Source organism: Arachis hypogaea, chromosome 1 (genome assembly GCF_003086295.3).
Source record: "Arachis hypogaea cultivar Tifrunner chromosome 1, arahy.Tifrunner.gnm2.J5K5, whole genome shotgun sequence".
Taxonomy (NCBI): domain Eukaryota; kingdom Viridiplantae; phylum Streptophyta; class Magnoliopsida; order Fabales; family Fabaceae; genus Arachis; species Arachis hypogaea.
Window position 1 is genome coordinate 30,232,945 of NC_092036.1, and position 21,811 is coordinate 30,254,755.

General features: G+C 33.2%; 1 protein-coding gene across 1 annotated transcript; it reads left to right on the forward strand.

Moving 5' to 3' along the window:
* The first annotated feature begins 2,012 nt into the window (after positions 1 to 2,012).
* Positions 2,013 to 8,713, forward strand: LOC112801210 (protein NRT1/ PTR FAMILY 7.3). The gene is made up of 5 exons (XM_025843818.3): positions 2,013 to 2,201; positions 2,448 to 2,568; positions 6,306 to 6,523; positions 6,702 to 7,264; positions 7,437 to 8,713. The coding sequence occupies exons 1-5, from the start codon at positions 2,175 to 2,177 to the stop codon at positions 8,305 to 8,307; spliced, it is 1,800 nt and encodes a 599-aa protein (XP_025699603.1). The 5' UTR covers positions 2,013 to 2,174; the 3' UTR covers positions 8,308 to 8,713.
* The last annotated feature ends 13,098 nt before the right edge of the window (positions 8,714 to 21,811 follow it).

The following is a 21,811-nucleotide window of genomic DNA, read 5'->3' on the forward strand; positions in this document are numbered from 1 at the left end:
TATAATAGTAATAATATATAAGAAAGAGTAATAATGAATTAATAATGACTTTACATATGAGATTTGAAAATTAATGTCCTTATAATGCGTTTAAAATATATTATTTGTAAATTAAAGTTGATTTCTCCTTAGATATCATTTTAATTAGAAAAAGTTTAGGAGTCAACATATTTATTAAAATTTAGTCAACACTTAACTATTAAAAGAAAAGTGAGTAATTTTATATTATTAGATATAATCTCACACCATTAAAAATACTGATAATAACTAATTAATGACTATAAATAACAAAATTTAATGTCTCTAACACTTTTTTAATTATTAGAGTAGAGAAATCGGATGGATATATAAAAAATAGATGGGGTTTAGAATCCATATGATGTAAATAATAAAGTTAAGTATTTAATAAATGCACATTTATTTTGTTTCATATACAAATAACATTGTCACCTTAATTTTATGTTAAAACAAGTCTGTCGATCTAAGTTTAAGGAGATGAAAAATAATAAATCCTTTAAAGCGTCTAAACTACTATAATTAATTAAACATATTATCCAAAGAAAAGTCATATGAACCAAAAATATATAATTCAACCTTTTAAGAAAATAATAACATTTAATTTGATGAACACCTTATGCCTAGCAAAGAAAATAATATAACAACAATACTAATTATTAATAATTTGGAAAGTGGAAAGAAAATGAAAATGAGAGGAAAGTTTTGTGTGGGCATTAGAAAAGACATCGACTTGCCGTATATTTCAGTCCAAAGGAAAATTCCTTGTATCTCTTCATAGCTGTCATTCCATTCCGATCCATGTACTGTACTTTAATTGCATTGGACAAAATAATAATACTTCTTAATAATGCTTTTTAATATATAATGTCTCTTCTAGTGACAAAATAATTAATATATTAATTTTTATGTGAAGCTTTTAACAGACTAATTAATTAAATAAAATATATAATTATGGTACTCTTTATTAAATTGGTGTAAAAAGAAATAAATAAAAAAGTGTACTTTTAAACTTAAAAATAGTTTCATGCACTACAGATAAATTAACTCCTTACAGAAGTTTATGAAAGTATATTTTTGCATTGTGTATATATAAATTAAAAAAGAATCGGATTGATAATCATAATCCAAGCTGGATCCTTACCCACTATATTTATTAGAGTGATGACTGTAATATAGGAAAATCGTAATCACTTCAAAACACAACAAAAAATCAGAATACGTGGATGTCTTCACTGCATATATTACCATCAAGCATGATTTCTTTATTCTTTTTTTTTTCTTTTTCTTTTAAACATAAGTTAACAAAAAATTAGGCAAGTATACTCTCAAGTTTATACTACCAAAGATTTTGGGTTCGAAGGAGGAGGGCAACAGCATACCGTTATCTAAACTTTTTTATTATCAAATTCTTGTTTTCAAATTTGATTTTGTTTAGAAAATTAAATTTTATTTAATCAATAATCAACAATAAAATAGTAAATAAAGAAGATTAAAAAAAAATTAATTCTCAAATTTTCTTGTTTTAAATTGTGTCAAGAAATTAGAGAAATTAAGCCGATTAAAAGAATAGCAGTCAGAGATTTTTTTAAAAAATATTATATTTATACTAAAAATTAATCACTAAATCAATTATTATGTATTTATATATAAAATATTAAGTATATATCAAAATCAGTTATCAGTGAATTTGTATATAATTTAAATATTTTTAATATATATTTTATACTTCAATGTATATTCTAATAATTAATTTTAGTATCTATAAAATATGATACGATTAATATATAAATACTTTAATTTTAATATATATTATATATTTTAATATTTATTTTATACATATAATTAATTTAATAACTGATTTTTTTTTGTATATATAGCATGATTATTGGTTTTGTTTTTATAAAAAAATAAAGTTTTATGGAATATTTGGAGTAGGTTATAGGACACGTGAGAATGATGTCCCTACAATAGTAGCAGTGTTAAATTTGCACCGTGGATGGCACCCCCTTTGTCCCTCTATTTATTCACCACTTCTCACCCTCTCTGCTTTCATTCATTGCATTCTTCTCATTTCTCTCTTTCCCCTGCATCCCCACCTTCATCACTTTCTTTGATAATCTAACTACGCTATCAATCATTCATCCATATATATAACAATGGATTGCTTAGAACTCTACAAACAGGTCAGTGTCTATCTTATTACTTATCATTCTGTTAATTCATTCCTTCATGCCCTTGTTTCTCAAGGACTTTTGATGTTAAAAATGTCCCTAAACAAGTGTTCCTATAATCATACTTTACTTAATAAGCCTGCATGCATATTCTCATGACCCCATCGTGCCCTTCATTCTATTATATTATTACTAATCAACATTTGATACATGATTATTGAATGATTAACTTAATTAATAAGTATTTAATTATTTCAGAGGAATTTGAAAGAGGAAGGAGAAGAAGAAGAGGTGACACTTGATGGGAGTGTTGATTGGAATGGACGCCCTGCTATCAGATCCAAATCTGGAACATGGGTTGCTGGAACTATCATACTCTGTAAATTCCTCTGCTCCCCAACACAATTCCATTCAATAATCTTATATAAATTAAACAACTCCTTTTCATCATTATACAACACAATTATGCACCTTTTTTTCTTTCTTTTTTGTTTTTTAATTGTGTTTTCTAATTTTTTATATAACATTATTAGAGTTGATTTCAATTCATTTTTTCCCCTTATCTTACCGTTTAGTTAGTTAGTTAATGCACTACTTATATTAATATGAATAATTAATTTACCATTTTTTAAAAAATTTTAAATCAAATTTTCTTAAAATAATATTAAAAGATAAGCATTTTTTTTTATTAAATTTCTTTCCGCTTAGTGCGCCATCAGCTTACTATATTACCGCCATTACATTATAATGCATGTTATATAGTGCATGTTTTAGTTTAGCGTAATTATTTCACATTTCATGTAAAGAGAATAATGCTATAAATTGTAAGATAATTTAATATATTTAATTAAAATATATTTGATTGAATTATTTATTAATTCATAATATCTATTATATTTTAATAAAAACATTTTAAAATATTTGATAATTAAAAATATTAATTATTATGATAATTAATAAATATTAAATAAAATAAATTCTTCCTAATATTACAGAAAAGTGTTTTCATAGAAGTAGTCACCCTTAGTTTTAGGTTGTGTGTGTGAGATACGTGTGGGTATAATTAATAAATGACGATAAGAGGTGGTGAGTATGTAGTAGCAGTTGGAGGCGTAGAAGTTTGATGAAGCACCTTGCTGTGTATCACAAAATAATATTGATGCTTATTTTAATGCGTTTTTCCTATAAAGACCATATATTCAAGATAGCTTATCAGCACCAATATAAGGAACTTACTCCAAAAGCTGCCTTACTGATCCACTACAAAACAACCAAACCCCTCTTTTGGTGTACGTAGCACAAAATTATAAACGACAACGTGCTCTATTTCCCTTCACAAAAACACCATAACCAAAACTTCTTTAAAATGGAAAATAGAAAGCACCATCAAGTTAAATGGGTGGGTTGGGTTTATGTTTTAGTTTCTAATAATATGATTTTGTTGAGATAATATTTTATGTATTATGAGAATATACTATATGACAACTTTTTTGAAAATGCTATTTTGTATATCTTTTCCTTCCTCCCATAAATATTTTTAAAATGTAATTAGTAGTAACCAGCCATATTATTTTTACTAAACAACAAGTTTTATATGTTCTTAAACTATATATATCCCGTGTATATTTGGTTCACCTCTTTTGATTCAAGGGTTATTATTGATAATTTTTATTTGAGAAAGTATTAAAACTAACGTCCCACAATTAGTATTGAAATCAACATTCAACGTAAAAAAATATTCAAAAATTTTAAAAAATAAAAATATTCAAAATTTAATTAAAAAATTATACAGAATTCAAATTGAACAAAAAGTTATTTTTGTTAAATTTTGTAATGAGTTTGTTTAATAATATATTATAATGTTGGCTGAAATTGAGAGTTATTGTTACTGTAATGAGTTTGTTTAGCATTAATTTTTCTTATTTATTTATTTACTTTTTGCCCAAAGCAAAACCTTAGTTGTTGATCCATCCGATCGAGAAAGAGAGAGTAAAAAACAAAAAGAAAGGATAGACTATAGAGATGCTTCTAAATAATGACTATGGAAAAAAATAGCGACAACCACAAAGGTTTCCAAAGGAAGAGTGTTTGTGTGTGTGTGAAATGGGAGAGAGGAAGTTATAGCATGCAATTGAGAGGAAGCGTTCCTGACACGTAATTATTGGGAGAATCTTGCATGACGTGTGCTGTCGCCACGTGGCATGAGATCCACTTAAGTGCATGCATGACCAATGTTGATCATGCTATCATATATATATATATATATGGACTACAGTGTGTTCAGTTTAAGAGTAAATTTCAATCTTTAATGCAAAGAAAATGAGATGACATAATGATATTGTAGTAGGAGGGTTGTAATTGTTGCTTCTTAATTGATTGTTGATTATTTCTTTGTGGCTCTCTTTGAAAATAGGATGTATTAAAGGTAAAGGAAAAACGGTAGGTCACTATCGTTTTAATAATATACTTTGTATGACTAATATATTATATTATGTGAAGATTTATATGCAAATAATTTTAATAATTTGATATTTATTTTCTGAAAATTTATTGTAAATATACTCATAAGTAGTAGTAGCTGAAGGAAACTTAAATATTAAAACAATCAATTTAAGATACTTAAAATCATTTTTGGAGAATAAAATTAAATTATGAAAAATAGTTAACAATTTTCTTATTTAATAATTTTTTTGAAAAAATGTATATCTTATTATATTTTTAAAAAATAAGAATAAAAATCTCCACCAATTGGTTTATTTCTGAGGAAAAGTGCAGGAACGTGTAGGATGCGTGCATGTGTACGTCTGAAATCTGTATTTGGATACATGCCCTTCAAAAAAATATCCTGAAAAGAGTCCAACAAAAGATTTTTTGTTTGGAAAAGCTATAAATTGGTCCTATAATGACTCTTATCGTATATACCAATTTAGTTTTTTTAAGATTTTCACATATGCCTGGAATTTTTTTTTCAACATAAATTTGATTAGTTGAAACTTGAAAGATTTGTAACACATTTCCAAAAAAAAGAAAAAAAATTATATAAGATTTGTAATTTATATCAATTAGTTCTGAAAATATTAAAATTTATTAAATTAATCAAACTTTTGGCTCTTTTAAACCAATTGAAATCTCACAAGATTAATATCATGATATATATATACTAACTATATTATGTATAAACAAATTTAGTTGTTAATTTTTAGTATGCAACATAATATTTTGAAGTAAATAAACGTTATTTTTGTGGTGAGGAACGAAAGGCATCTTAGGCTCTATAGATATGTCGTTGTAGAAAGTGAGTGATTCATTAAATGAAATCCAAATGATTATGCAGATTGAGGTTTATGTTTCTGTAAGTAAAATTAAATAAATATATAGCAAGTAGAGAAGGTAGGCTTGTAATACCGATTTGGAAACCACTGTCACTTCGCAAATTAAAGAAGATTTGTTTTTCCTAAAATTCGAAACATTATTTCTCCTGGGAAAGCTATTAGTGGCAAACCACTGGTAACACTTTATGGATTTGCAATCAGCCGCCAGAGAGACTTTGAAAAAAATCATATGAAAAAATATAAAATGAAAAAATATTACATCTAACTCAAAATTTTAAAATGTCAAATTAATGAATCTCTTATTTTATAAGTTCTTTAATTTTTTTTTACATAGGACTAACTTCATGCACTCTTTATACTTGAAATATTAATATCTTCTATCAATTTTTTTCTCTAAAAATAAAATAAAATAAAAAAATATATAGCACATAAAAAGTGCCAATACCAAAAAAACCCTTCAATTAAGAGATGTTGTTATTAGTAGTAGTAATCCTGATTGATTTGGCCATGCATATTTGTAGAATGTGCTAAACAAACTTTGTTTACTTTCTTAATTAATATGTAACTAGTAAAATACATTACTTAATTCAAAGACGCTGAAAAGTCCAGGTGTATTATCAAATTCTCTAATTATGTAATTAGGCATGAACAAATTTTGGTTAATATTAGACAGAAGAGTGTGTATTATTGGAGCATGATGCACGTAACAAGCTAAGCTAAGGTTGCATGTTATTAATTAGTGTATTGGTACTAACTGTTTTCTTCTTCTTTGTCGACGAAACAGTGAATCAAGGTTTGGCAACTTTAGCATTCTTTGGGATCGGAGTGAACTTGGTTCTGTTCCTAACAAGGGTGATGGGGCAGAATAATGCTGATGCTGCTAATAGTGTGAGCAAGTGGACTGGCACTGTTTATATCTTCTCTCTTGTTGGGGCTTTTCTTAGTGATTCTTATTGGGGAAGATACAAAACTTGTGCCATCTTTCAGGTCATCTTTGTCATGGTAAGTAATTATATTCTCTCAACCTTTTTTTGAGGTTAGAGTAACTCATTTTTAGTCTTTAAATGTTTCACTTTATGTTTCTTAAAACAAGAAACACTGAAACTCGTAAATACCCGTGTTTAATTCTAATCAATTACTTCCTTAACTTACTAAACAATGTGATGGTTTCATATGACAGGGTCTAATATCCTTATCTCTATCATCGTACCTATTCTTGATTAGACCTAAAGATTGTGGAAATGAGACAGTTGTATGTGGGAAACATTCAAGCATGGAGATGGGGATGTTCTACCTCTCAATCTATCTCATTGCTCTAGGAAATGGAGGATACCAACCAAACATTGCAACATTTGGGGCTGATCAATTTGATGAAGACCACTCAAAGGAAGGTTACTCAAAAGTGGCCTTCTTTAGCTACTTCTACTTGGCTTTGAACCTTGGTTCCCTCTTCTCAAACACAATTCTGGGCTACTTTGAAGATGAAGGATTGTGGACACTCGGATTTTGGACATCTGCAGGGTCTGCCTTTGCTGCCCTGCTCTTGTTTCTAGTGGGCACGCCCAGATATCGACACTTTAAGCCTTGCGGCAACCCTCTTTCCAGGTTTTGCCAAGTCCTTGTGGCGGCCTCAAGGAAGTGTGGAGTTCAAATGACACCAAATGGAGATGACTTGTATGTCTTGGATGAAAAGGAATCTCCCAACAATGGCAATAGAAGGATTCTTCACACCCATGGATTCAAGTAAGAACCTATTTATGAAATTTTAAAAAGATTACAAATTTAACCATCAATAAACAAAACTAATTTTATTCACAGTTACTTGATACAAAGTTATCGTTTATTCATGAGTAGATTTATGAACATTCTAAACTCTTTTACATTGAATTGTAAACCAATTTGTCATATTTTGTAGGTTTCTGGATAGGGCAGCATTTATTTCTTCAAGAGATCTAGAGGACAAAAAAGGAGGCATCAACAACCCTTGGCACCTTTGTCCTATAACTCAAGTTGAAGAAGTGAAGTGCATACTAAGGCTTCTTCCAATTTGGCTCTGTACCATTATATACTCAGTGGTTTTCACACAAATGGCATCTCTCTTTGTGGAGCAAGGGGCTGCCATGAAAACAACAATCTCCCATTTCAAAATACCCCCAGCAAGCATGTCCAGTTTTGACATCCTTAGTGTAGCTGTCTTCATTTTCTTCTACCGTCGAGTGCTCGATCCGCTTGTCGGGAAATTGAAAAAGACAAGCTCCAAGGGACTTACAGAGCTTCAAAGAATGGGAGTTGGTCTTGTTATAGCCATAATGGCGATGGTTTCGGCCGGAATAGTCGAATGCTATAGGCTTAAGTATGCAAACCAAGGATGTCTCCATTGTAGTGGCTCAAGCTCTCTAAGCATCTTCTGGCAAATTCCTCAGTATGCTCTTATAGGAGCTTCAGAGGTTTTCATGTATGTAGGGCAACTAGAGTTCTTCAATGCTCAAACCCCAGATGGATTAAAGAGCTTTGGAAGTGCACTTTGCATGACATCAATCTCATTAGGGAACTATGTGAGTTGCTTACTAGTTAGCATGGTTATGAAGGTCTCAACTGAGGATCACATGCCAGGGTGGATCCCTGGAAACCTTAATAGAGGTCACTTAGATAGGTTTTACTTTCTCCTCGCCGCTTTAACATCCATAGACTTGATCGCTTATATTGCCTGTGCCAAATGGTTCAAAAGTATACAATTGGAAGGGAAGGATGAAGATGATGATCACCATACAAGTTGCAAAGTGTGAATCCCATGGGCAATCTATGTTTGGATTCTGTCTATAAAACACAACTACAGAAACTCTTATGACAGTATCCAAACGCAATTTAATAGATAAGAAATATATATAAATAAGAGAAAGAAAGTAACCAGTCAAAGTAACTTAGACATGGGAGGGAGAAAGTTTTGGCTGGTTATATAGTAAGTGGAGTGGAGCCCTTTTACCCGAGCCTCTTACAAATGTACTTCTTGGTTTTGCTACCCCAACTAAAGGTTTTTGGTTTATGTTCTTGCAGAACCTTAGTTGTGCAAAACTTAACTTTGAAGAGGCAATGATAGTTTTAGGGCCACTTTGAGCTTCCTTGCTTTCTTATTTGTTAAGTGTGATTGCTAACAAAAAGTGAATGAATGTCAATTTTATTTTATTTTTTAAATTTACATGTTGGAGAATGGTTGTAAATTCCTCATGTTCATATATGTTATGTAATTAGTCCTACATTCACAAAACTAACACAAACAATTATGCACATGGTGTATGAAAGTCCATTTCATGAACAACGCCTACAATCATGGGAAGCTAGGAAGAGGAAACAGAGATATTTTTTACAAAGGTTTTACTATAACTTCTAATTAATTTATTAACTTCTAACAAGGGTGTTTTTGATAAATGCATAATTTGTCGTAAAATATACTTCAGTTAATGGATAACATTTTTCAATAATACAATGAATTATTTTAGAGTATGCAATTCATGAATAAATAATAAAAATATATGGTTTAAAATTAAATTTCTATTATATCTTATTCTTTTTTATTTTGAATAATTTTAAGTTTTTTTTTGCATTTTTTCTTTTTCTATTTCTTTAATTTTTGTTTTTTGCTTTTTTGAATACCGACGATCTTATTGACAGCCAAGTTTGGATACCTTATTTTACCGTCGGTCAGTATATTAGTAAGATTTAAGTCTCAAAGTGGTTTTTGAAGTTGCACTCGAGCCTTAAAGTAGTCTCTAAAGTTAATAATTACACATATTCATCTCTAAAGTTGCACTCCGAGACCCAGAGTCATTCTTCAAGCATTTTTCATCAATAGACACCATTAGAAAGCTAATGTGGTTTCGTCTTTGACATGCTGGTCAAGTACCAGTTAGTTGACGTGGATTAGTAAACTTTTTTGTAGCAATTTGGTCCCCAAATCACCCTACTCTCTAAATTTTTCTTCTCTTCTCTTTTCTTCTCTTCCCTTCTATTACCTTCTCTTCTATTCCCAAATTTCAAAACCCTACTTTTGTACTTACTATCAATTTTCATTGAATGATTTGATTGAAAACATGACATCTTAATATTTAGTTCCACATGCTTTAAAGTCTAGATAAAATAATGGATTCCATAACTCAATGTCTCAAACCATTCACAACCATATAATATTACAAAAATGATTGAAAATCCTCCCTCTCCCATTACTCTAAATCACAAACAAGTAATTTGGACTAAACCACTAAGTTTGCAAAAATCAAGCAATTACTGATAAGATCAATGTTGACCATACTGCAACATTTTTTCAAACTCAAAAATGCATGCTTTCTATGATATCGAATTATGAGTGGAATAATAATAAGTTTGTGCATTCTGCAAGATCTAGCCACTCAAAATTTGGAAGCATTTCAATGTTTGACATCTCCTCAAGATATTTGAATCACTCAACTTCATCTTTTTCAACAAGGGGAGACACTGTAATAAGAGATTATTATCATGATTATATTAGCAACTTAGCATGTTGTATAAAAAATTTATCTATTTAATTTAAAGAAAAAAGTGTCTTAACTCTTTCAATTATTTCTAAAAAGATATGCAAATGAAAAGTATCTTGGGGTCTTTCCATAGACGTCTAGTATTGCTATTAGACATGCATATTCAATTCAGAAAGCATATTCTTTGTAAATTGCATCCACTCCAAATTCAGATAGAATATGCACATTTCTAGTGGTTATGATTACTCTATTTCTTGTACAAAGTGAATTTATAATCAATTTCTCTAGTTCCTCTAATTGATTGACATTATCAAAAATCATAAGAACTTTTAAATTACACAACCTACTTGTTATATTTCTGAATATCTCAAAAGAACTGTACATCTCTAGTTTTTTTCTGTTAGAATTTGGCAAAAAATATGCTTTTAAATTGCCATAACACCACCATCTTGATATAATTTGCTTATGTTTTCAATAAAACAATAACGTTCAAACTGATAAGAAATTCTGTCACACAAGACAGTAGCAGAAATTGTTTTGAACTGACATAACACCACCTAAAGTTTTTGGTTGTCATATAAGAATTTGTTTTTGAACAATGTTTTAGTTTCATATAACCACTGTTATTAAAATCGGACCGGACCGGCCAGTTCAACTGAAAAATTAGTGAACTGAATCTTCTACCAGTCTGGTCCGATCTTTAGACAGCACAAGGTAGAAAATCGGTGTGAACCGGTCAAACCGGTGTGAATTGATAAAAACCGGTCGAATTCGGTAAAGTTCGGTCCAACCGAACTGGTTAGGAGTTAAATTTTAACAAAATGTTAAAAATGTGGTTCAAACCCCTCCCCTCTTGGAGAAAAGTAAGCCTATACACAACCACCAGGTTGTAATGATTTTCGTTAATACTCATGCAAATTATAATATATATATATATATATCTTTTATCAAATAATTTACTTCTATCTAATTTATTTTTAATTTAGTTATAAATTCACTTATTCTTAAATAATTATATTTTTATTTAAAAATCATTATAAACTCATTTACTTTTTTTATAATTATATAATATCTATTAGTATTATTTTTTAATAAATACTTGTAGTATATAATAATATAATATATATAAACTAATTAATAATTTAAAATTTAAAAATAATAGTTATTTTAATATAAAAACAAAATAAAAATATTTATGATAGAGTGAAAATAAAAAATACTTATTATTTCTTATTCATATTATTTTAGAATAGCTTGATATTCTTAAAATAATAGTAAAAATATGTATTTTAAATTATAATTTTAAATTTTTTACTATTTTTATTTTTTATTTACATAGTACCAAGTCAACCGGTTCAACCAGTGACTCAGTGATTCAGTAACTTGACTAGTTCGATCACCGATTTAGTTCTGACAACTATGCATATAACAGTAATAATAACATACTAAGAATTTAGATAATAAATCAATCAGAAAATCTGTGATGAACCGATGGCTGAATGAGGAATAAATAATTTCAAATTATTAGGAAAAATCAAATATTAACTAGCCACTAGATAGAATATGCAAATTAAGATAATAATAATAATTTTAACAATAGATAAATGCATTGCACAAGAATAAGGGTAGATAATAATAATTTCAACAGTAGATAAATGTATTTCAACATTATATAGGATATGGAAATTATGATAATTTGGCAGTTCAATTCTTAGATGGAGGAGAACTTGGCATAGCAACAATAACAAAAAAGTGGAGAGTGCAAAATCAACACAATTCAGATAAATAAACACACATGTCCTAACAAAAACAACAAACAACACCAGATTTAACGGCTAAAAAAGATGGACTCATGGAACTGAAGAAATAACAGAGAATATCAAAATTGATTTTTTTTTCCAAACCCTTTCCTTAACAGAGACAATGCAGGTCAACAACCCAACACAGTAGCGACGACGACAATTGTGCTCAATGGATCAGAGACGATTCAGTTTTTCCATGAGGAAAATATTACCAACATCGTGTTATAGCAGAGCCATTAACGTGTAGGAGAAGAAGAAGACCAGAAAGGTAGAAATTGGGGGGTTTTAACGTCATGGACAGAATAATACACCACTCAACATCATTTTGGCCAAAACACGCGCCAAAAATAATACGACGTCGTTTTTGGAGTCAACGTGGCAGAAATTACTCCACTTCAATTTTCTGATGACTAGTAATGAACGGAAATTGTCTAAAAGATTACTATAAATCCCATAATATAATTTCGAGGACTGAATTGAATAACTATTAATTTCAGAAACTCCCGCTACCTGCTTTTATCTTATTTCTATATTAGATTAGAATCTTTCTTTTTTTAGAATAGTATAAAATGTGGAATAAAATAAATACATTTTTAGTAAATTTTTTTATCATTTCTGTATTTTGTTTTTACTTATTTTATTCAATTTTATCAATTAATAAAATATTTAATTTTTCAATTTGAATATAAGATTTTTAAATATAATATTCATTATGTTATATATATATATATATATATATATATATATATATATATATATATATATATATGTATGATGCACTACTATTTCGTGGTACATCTTGTGCTTATTAATTGTGTGGATTTTATCCACTAATCTCACACTTATTCATATTATTTGAATGGTTTTACAATTCCTTCCCAAAATTTATTCTATGATTGAAAAAATGTTTTTTTGACCCTAAATTTTCTATGTTTAATCCCCTCTTATTACCATTCGATGTCGTGATATGTATGTTAAGTGTTTTCAGAGATTACAGGGCAGGAATGGCTTAGAGGATGGAAAGGAAGCATGCAAAAGTGGAAGGGATACAAGAAATTGAAGGAATTGCTGAGCTGTCCAGCCTGACCTCTTTGCACTCAAATGGTCATAACTTGAGCTACAAAGGTCCAAATGATGCGGTTCCAGTTGCGTTGGAAAGCTAACATCCGGGGCTTCAAAATGATATATAATTTATTATATTTTCCCTAAGGATAAGTGACGCAAACGCGTGCATCACGCAGATGCGTCGCATTTGTGAAAATCAGCGTGTTTGAATTCGCAACCAGCGATTTCTGGGCTGTTTCTGCCCAGTTCTCGACCCAAAAAACACATATTAGAGGCGATAAAGTGGGGGAATACATCCATTCAACAGACACAACTTCTCATATACATAACTTTAGGTTTAGATGTAGTTTTTAGAGAGAGAGAGGCTCTCTCCTCTCTCTTAGGATTAGGATTTAGGATTAGGATTTCTTCATCTTTTCAATTCTAGGTTTAATATTCCTTTACTTTACTTTTTGTTTTCTTCTACTTTTATTTATTCTATTACTTTAGTTGATTACTTGATGTTGCCAATTTGGTTTATGGATTCCTATGTTCAATTTAACTTTCTATTTAATATAATTTGAGATATTTCAGATATATGATTTTTATTTAGCTTTCTATATTCTTGGCTTTGGTTGAGTAATTAGAGACGTTTGAGTTATCAAACTCTTTTATTGATTGATAATTGGAAGTTGCTAATTGACTTTTATTCCAATAACTCTAGTCTTTCTTTGGAAATTGACTAGGACTTGAGGATTCATATTGATTTATCCACTTGACTTACCTTCATAGTTAGAGGTTCACTAAGTGGGAGCAACGAGCAATTCTCATCACAATTGATAAGGATAACTAGGATATGACTTCTAATTTTCATACCTTGCCATGAGTTTTCTTAATTATTAATTTATTTTTCTTGTCATTTAAATTACTTGTTCCTTATTTCAAAAACCCAAAATAAAATATATCTTTTTCCATAACCAATAATAAATCATACCTCCCTGCAATTTCTTGAGAAGACGACCCGAGGTTTGAATACTTCGGTTATTTATTTTTATTGGGTTTGCTAAAGTGACAAACAAAATTTTTGTACGAAAGGATTCTCTGTTGGTTTAGAAGCTATACTTACAACGCGATTATATTTTTAAATTTCTTTACTGATAGAAAATTCGATCGTCAAAATGGCGCCGTTACCGGGGAATCGCAAAAGTGTGCCTTATTATTGGTTATTGTAAATATTTTCTTTTTTTGCTTGTTTGTTAGTTTTTGTTTGTTTTAGGACTTTGTTGCTTATTTTTATTAGCTTTGTTTTTATTTTCTCTTACTACTATGAACTCTCACCCCTTTGGCTATGAGTTTGGTTATAATCATGATGCAGGAAGAGGAGATTACAATAAGAACATGCATCAAGGATGGGAGAATCAAAGGTGGGAGGAGCCACAGGGATTTGATCAACCTCTTAGCAACAGCCTCCGCCAACATACTATGACCAAGAGCCATTCCAAGAAGCATATCAAGATAATGGCTATGGTAAGCGCTCTTTTGATTATCAAAAACCACCACCATACGCCCATGAACCCCCTCCTCAACATAGCTTTGAACCACCATAATCACAAGCCCCCTTACCACCAAACACCCCCATATGATCCTAATCCATATCCATCATATCAACCACCCTTTGAGCCATATGAACCATACATAGATCCACCCCAATTCCAACTCAATTACTCCCAAGAACCACCACCTCCATATATACCACATCCATATCCATCAATCCAAGAGCCTTATGGTCCTACTTATGATATCCAAGCAGAACAAGAATCAAGGGATCATCTCAAGGAAACAGTGGATCAATTTCAAGCAACCCTTCGTCAATTGGACCGAGCGGTAAGATGAATGGCACCCGAAGCTCTCATGGCTAAAGAATCTCAATTTGAGAACAAGGAATCGAAGTGTGTGGTGCAACAAGTAGAAAAGATGGAGAGTGAGGAACCACCCTCTTATCATGAACCCTTCCTCCCAAATAATGAACCCTCATATCCACCCCAATCTCTAATGGATGACATCCTTCGTGGTCTTCTTCAAGGGCAAGCGAAGATGAAAAGGGATGCACTAGAATTTGCCACTGCCTTAACCGAGGTAGTAAATCGATTAGCTTTTCGATGTTCAGACACTCAAGGAACCCCCATGGCTTTATATGGAGAATCTACTGAAGAACGCAGCATGAAAGAGAAGCTAGAAACTCCGGTGGACAATGAGCAGCCTGACTTTGTATTGGAACAATTGGAGGAAGCTGTAATCGTTAAAGAGGAAGAAGTGGTCGAAGACTTAGGAGATGCAGAACCTCCATGGGAAAATCAAGTCACAGAGCCCCCTTCTAAGGAGTTTGAATTTGATGTTGAGGAGGGTGTACAACCTCCAAGGCATATCATGGTTGAAGACTTTGAAGGGGATGATCAAGAGATGAATTCAATCATTGATGAATTTTTATCTACATTTGAATCCTCTCCCATTGGACTTGACATGGAGATTAAAGAAGAAGAAGAAGCACAACCTCCCATGCCCTTGGTAAACAATGAAGAAGAAATGAAATCGGAAGAAAGCTACTAAGAGGAAGAGGTTGAAATTGAAGAAGCTTCCAAAGAGGTGGAAGTTGTCAAAGAAGAGCACAAGGGAGTGGAGCTTGCAAGTTCATTAGAAACACCTCTCCCTAGGCCATTACCGTCCAACACAACATTCAAGTGGGAAAGATTCTTATCCTTAACCTTTACTTTCCCACTTGAATATGGGCTACTAGAGACATATGGTCAACTTAGAGCTCTTTGTGGCATTAAGAGTAAGAGGAGGATAGTTAGTGGTTGGAGTTGTCATGCAAGGTTCAATATGGTTGTATGATCCAAGTTAAAATGCAAAGGTTAGTGTAGAGCTCAATTGAATGGGTCTAGGATGTTGTTTGGCCGCTTCAGAGAGAATTCAGACTGCTTGCCACCCGGATGGAACAATATTGCTCAAAAAGAAGACGGGTGCAAAAGCAAGGTTTGCGACCCCCGAAATTCATTCCAACAATCATCACTCTTGGGGCCTTGTCACTTACTTTAGCTTGCTTGAAGGCTTTATGCAACTAGTGTGGGATCCCAGAGGCTATTGGAATTACAAACACTGGTGGGGATTCCTGGATGAGTTCAAGCACAAGCCATCATAACAAGGGACTCACCAAATGTCCAACTTAAGGACTTTAACTAAAAGTACTAGGCGGGAGACAACCCACCATGGTATATTCTTTCCTTTTTGTTCTTAGCTTTATTTTATTTTATTTTCATTCGTGTTCATTCATAATTTCTGCATAGTCATCTGCATTCTGCATTCTGCATTTTGCATACTGCATAAAAAAAATCGCACGCGACATGCTAGCGTCGCCGACGTGTCCGCGTCATAGGTGCCTTGGACACGAGAAGAAAAGAAGCAGAGAGTCACGCGAAAGCATGGCTGGAGGCATGCCTTAGACACAAGCATGCCCACGCGAAAGCGTTGCTGACGCGCCCGTGTCATTTTGGAAAATAGCCTCCCCACGCGTGTGCGTCACCCACGCGCACACGTGACCCTACAAAATCGACGTAAAGAGGTATATGGCAGAACGTTATGATGGAATGGGGTTGGAGTTATGCTGGAAGCACAAACCCCATTATGCGAACGCATGTCTCACGCGTCCGTGTCATTATTTAAATAGAGGCCATTCACGCATCTGTGTCACCCACGTGCACGCGTCATCCAAATTTTTGGCAATGCGCGTTTAGAACAGAGAGTTGTGCGTACGCGAGGCTACACTCGCGCCAATAGCGAAATCAGGTCACGCGTGCGCGTGACCCACGCGTGCGCGTGACCCACGCGTGCGCGTGACCCACGCGTCCGCGTCACCTGAACTTATCACCTACCACGTGATCGCGTGCTCCACACATCCGCATCACTTGTGACGCACAGCTTATCCAGATCAGCCCAGTTATCTTATCTTTTCTTCCCCAATCCTAATTTTTTTCTTCTCACTTCTTATTTATTTCTTTTCCCTTCTTTCTCCTTAATTCCTTCTTACTTTTTACTTTCTTCTTCCCCTTTTTACCTTTTCATTATTATTTTTATTTTTATTTATGTTTTCTTCTTCTTTTCTTTTTACTTTCATTATCTATGTATTCTTTTTCTTTCTTTCTTTTTGCATTATTTTTATTGGTGTTAAAAATTTATTTGGGTAATTGTTTTCTCATATATAATTGCTTGTGGATTAATTAGGAATTGTTTAACAATTATTAATTATTTTTAGGGTCACTTGCATGTTCAATTTAATATTTTCAATAACATATTTACCACGCATGCTAAGTGTTTGTGAAAAAGCCTGTATGGCATTGTGCATTCTTTTTAAATTATTCTATTCTACTATTTTAATGCCTATTTTTCACAAAACCCCTTTTTATATATTATTAACTGAATATAATTGTCAATACAAACAGATTGTTAGTTTAAAAGACTTGATAATCAAATTGGGCATTTAATGCTTGATCTATGTTACTCATGCCTTTAACAGCATACCAATAAATATCTTGCATATACTTGCCATCACATGCACTTGCTATATTTCCATTGATGAACTTTTCACATGTAGTCGCGACTATGTGTTAACGACATCCTTCTTTACCGTGCATTGATTATCACTTGTCCATCCTCTTTCTTGCTCTAACCCTTAGTTTTAAAGTTACTTACTTTTTCCCTTTTCAGGATGGCCACCAAGACAGGTAAAGAGAAAGCTACTCCCAAACCACTAGCAAGGAAAGGAACAAAAAGAGCACCAGCTGAGGAACCACAACCCCTGTCCACTTGCACATCTTAGCATGCACCGAGGACGGCGTAATCTTTAAGTGTGGAGAGGTCGATACCAATCTCGTGGGTTAGTACCTTCTTGTCTCAACACCAATGTTTAAATTTTTTTTGTTAAATTAGTTGTTGCATTTGCATGTTTGATTGTATATTTTCTTGATTTTGTGTATATTTTACCACTTGGTTGAAGTAATATTTTCTTTTTCAAGAAAACTTTTTATAGCATTTCACTAATTTAAATTAAAAACTTTTTTGTTAAACTTGTTTGAAAAAATTTTATTTTGGAACATGATTTAGAGGTCTGATGAGTTTGAAAAACTCTAATTTAATTTGATGATGAACAAACATTATTAAAAATAATTAATTACAAAATTATTAATTTGATCTTAATTCATACTTGCTTAATTAATAATTTTGTGTGTGTAGATTTGCTATTGGGCCGAAAATAAAAAAAAGGGTAAGTACTGTTTTGGTCCCTAAAGTTTAGGGCCAGAATCGAAATCGTCCCTCTTCTAATTTTGGATTTAAAATCATCCTTAATGTTGTTTTTTTATTAAAATCGTCCTTATAACTTTTTTGGACAAAAATACCCTCACCACTACCAATACAATTACCTCCTCCACCACCACCGCCACCGCCACCGCCACCGCCACCGCCACTGCCACCGCCACCGACTAACACCAACACCAACACCAACACCACCACCACCACCACCACCACCACAACAACAACAACAAACAACAAACAGAGATCAATTAACAAACTTCTTCCATCAACAGCAAACAACAATTCAGAAATCAAGAAATTCAGAAATCAAGAAAACCAACAACTCAAATCCAACAATGATTCAACAAATCAAAGATTCAACAATTCAAGAAGCAAAAGAAGCAGAAGAAGAAGCAGAAACAGAAATCGAAGCAAGAAGTAGAGGCGGCGAGCAACAGCGAATCGGAAGCCGACGACGACGAGGGGGTCACGGCGGTGACCTCCCTGGTTCTCCCCCTTCTTTCTCTCTTCACCCCCCGATAGCGTGGTGAGGACGACGGCGACAGCGCGGCGAGGATGCGGTGGTGATGAAGGCGCGGCGGCTCCAAGCCCGTAACCCCCCTCACTCGCGATCCATCTCTCCTCGTGGTTCTGCTCAAGATGGCACGACCCAAACGGCGCGATGGTGGCGGCGACTGAACCACGAACGGCGGCGACAGGGTCTGACGGCAGCAACGCGAGCAGCAGCAAGCTGCTCCCTCCCCGGCGCCATCCCCCTCCCCCTTCCCTTCCCCTCCCCTCCCCTCCCCTGCCCCTGCACCTTCGTATACCCCCCACCCACGTGTTTTCTCCCCCTTCACCAAACACGCGTTTTGTTTTTTTTATTTTATAATTTTTATTATTAAAATACGAATAGGGGTAGTTTAGGAATTAAATTAAAAAATTTAATAAAAAGGATGATTTTAATACAAAAAAAAACATTAAGGATGATTTTAAATCCAAAATTAGAAGAGGGACGATTTCGATTCTGACCCTAAATTTTAGGGACCAAAACAGTACTTACCCCTAAAAAAAATGTTGCAAGCCCACATATGCATCTCACCTTCAGCCTTGGGTATAAAAAATGATAAATTAAGTGGCTGAAATAATTTGTGGTTATTTGGGCCGAAATGAAAAGAAGAGATCCTAAGCCTAATAAAATCAAAATTCAGCCTTATGCAATTTTTGTCATATGAATGTTGGCTGAAATGTTTTATTAGATGGGCCAGTTTTACTTATTATTAATGCAAGCCCAAATTATTTTGCTTGCCTGGTCCGAAACCAATTGAGAGAGAAAGCAAAAATGCCTCCAACGAATCTCAATTTTTACCATGTGATGGATTTCAAATTCATTTAATTATCATTAATTGCATGGGAACAATGAGAGAGAAAAAGGCATTTGATTTGATTGTAACACTTAATGCTACACACTACTCAGCAAGAGAAGAATCATTTCATTTAATCTCATTCTCTTTCCTAATTCAATGCTTTTCAAATTTCTCTCTTCTCTCTCTACTTGCTTCTCACTTTCGGTCATATCACAGCAGCAACCATGGAATTTATGGCAAGCTACCATAGAGAAGAAGAAGCACGCCTAAAGACCATCAAAATGATGGCAAGAAAAAGAAAACTAAAAGTATGCTGTGGCTAAGATTTTCACCACTTTTGGTAAGATTTGATGATGAGATATTGGTTTCTCCATACCAAAAATGGTTGAAGAAGATTTCGGCCAGCAAGGAGAAAATCTTTGGAAGGATGGCTTGTCTCTGATCTTGCTCAACCACCACAGAAGGTAGCTACAGTGGCTACGTGATGGAAGAGGCAGAGATAGAAGCAGATGAAGATATCATCATCATGTAGTATCAAGGGCCAGAAATTCATCTTGGAAAGCAAGAAAAGATGAAGGGCTCGAATTGATGAAGATTGGTGACCAAGGAAGGACTAGAGGTAATTGCATGTTGGGTTTTGCATGGGTTATCTCTTTTCTCTCTCTGGCCGAACCGGTTCTGCTTTGAAGAAGAAGAAGTTTAGCTTGGTTTGTTTTATTTCAACCTTGAAGGCTTCTCCCTATAAGTAAGGGTGAACAGTCAGTGTTTTATTCAAGGAGAAAGTGTGAGAGTGCAAGACACAGAGTTCTTAGAGCTACCTGAGCTAACAGATTTTCTTCTTTCAATGTATTCTGTTTTGTATTTTTCTGTTTAATTTTGTCATGTCTTGAGTCTTATGAAAAAAGACAGACAATGAGGTTTGTATGAAAAAGCCATAGAGCGAAAAAAGACAGAGAGTGCAAAATTAAAAGAAAAAGCCATAGATGTCCTTAGAGTTTCTTTGTACATCTGTGTTGTGTTTCATGATTCTGTGGGAATCCCCTTGTAAGTTGGGTTAGCACTTTACAGTTGAAAACTTGGCAGTGACCAAGTCAAATTCAGAATTGGGTTTAGAATTCTGGACTTGTCCCATATAGGAAGGGTAGTTCCTAAGGAGAATTGGTGTATGTAATCAAAGATGATTATAGTGAAATTCCATCACTGTTGTGATGGAGACTAGATGTAGACTGCACTGTACTTAGCAGCTGAACCAAGATATATCTGGGTGTAATTCTCTTTCTCTTCTACTCTATTTTCTGTTTCTGCTGCACAGGAGATAAAACCGCAAAATATCTCGTGCCAAGTGACGAGACAAAAAGAAAAGTCTCGTGGCTAGGGACGAGACAAAAATCAAATAAATCTCCAGAAGTTGTTTCAAAGACCAGCAAGTGTTCTGAAGTAAAAAAGAGGCTAAGATTCAACCCCCTTATCTTAGCCACTGAAACCATCAATTGGTATCAGAGCTTGGTCTCAAAGAGATCAAGCTTTGCAATTTGGAGAAAAGATCCAGATGACAGAAAGCAGTAGCTCAAATCTGGTATCCTACAACCTTACAGAGGACAGTCAAGCAACAGACCTCCTCTTTTCAATGAAAAAAACTATACCTATTGGAAGGAGAGAATAAAGATCTTTGTGCAAGCAGTGGATTACAGACTATGAAAGTTTATCCTGAAAGGCCCCTAATTCCTAACCACCACAAGTGCTGAAGAAGTAGTCTCTCTCAAACCCGAAGCAAGCTGTACCGAAGAAGATAGAAAAAAAGTGGAACTCAATGCCAAGGCTGTCAACTTACTCAACTGTGCTATCAGCTTCGAGGAATACCGACGGGTATCACGATGCACAACGGCAAAGAAAATCTGGGACAAACTTCAAATCACCCATGAAGGAACCACAATAGTGAAGAAGACCCGGATAGACATGTTGAACAGAGAGTATGAAATGTTTGCAATAAAGGAAGGAGAATCTATTGATGAACTGTTCCAACATTTCAACATCATCATTGTTGACTTGGATGCTATGGGAATAACGCATTCTGATTTTGTGCTTGTGAGGAGAGTTCTAAGATGTCTTACAAAAGAATGGGAAACAAAAGCCTTAATCATTTCTGAGAGCAGTAGTTTAGATTCCATGACATATGATGATTTGAGAGGAAACTTACTTGCTTTTGAAAATACCTATTTGAAA

What these genes read in the sequence shown, in the direction of transcription:
- LOC112801210 (XM_025843818.3), top strand. Translation starts at nt 2,175, where the DNA reads ATGGATTGCTTAGAACTCTACAAACAG. An exon ending in TGCTGGAACTATCATACTCT is followed by an intron (nt 2,569 to 6,305) that starts GTAAATTCCTCT and finishes TCGACGAAACAG; the next exon opens with TGAATCAAGGTTTGGCAACT. An exon ending in TTCAGGTCATCTTTGTCATG is followed by an intron (nt 6,524 to 6,701) that starts GTAAGTAATTAT and finishes TTCATATGACAG; the next exon opens with GGTCTAATATCCTTATCTCT.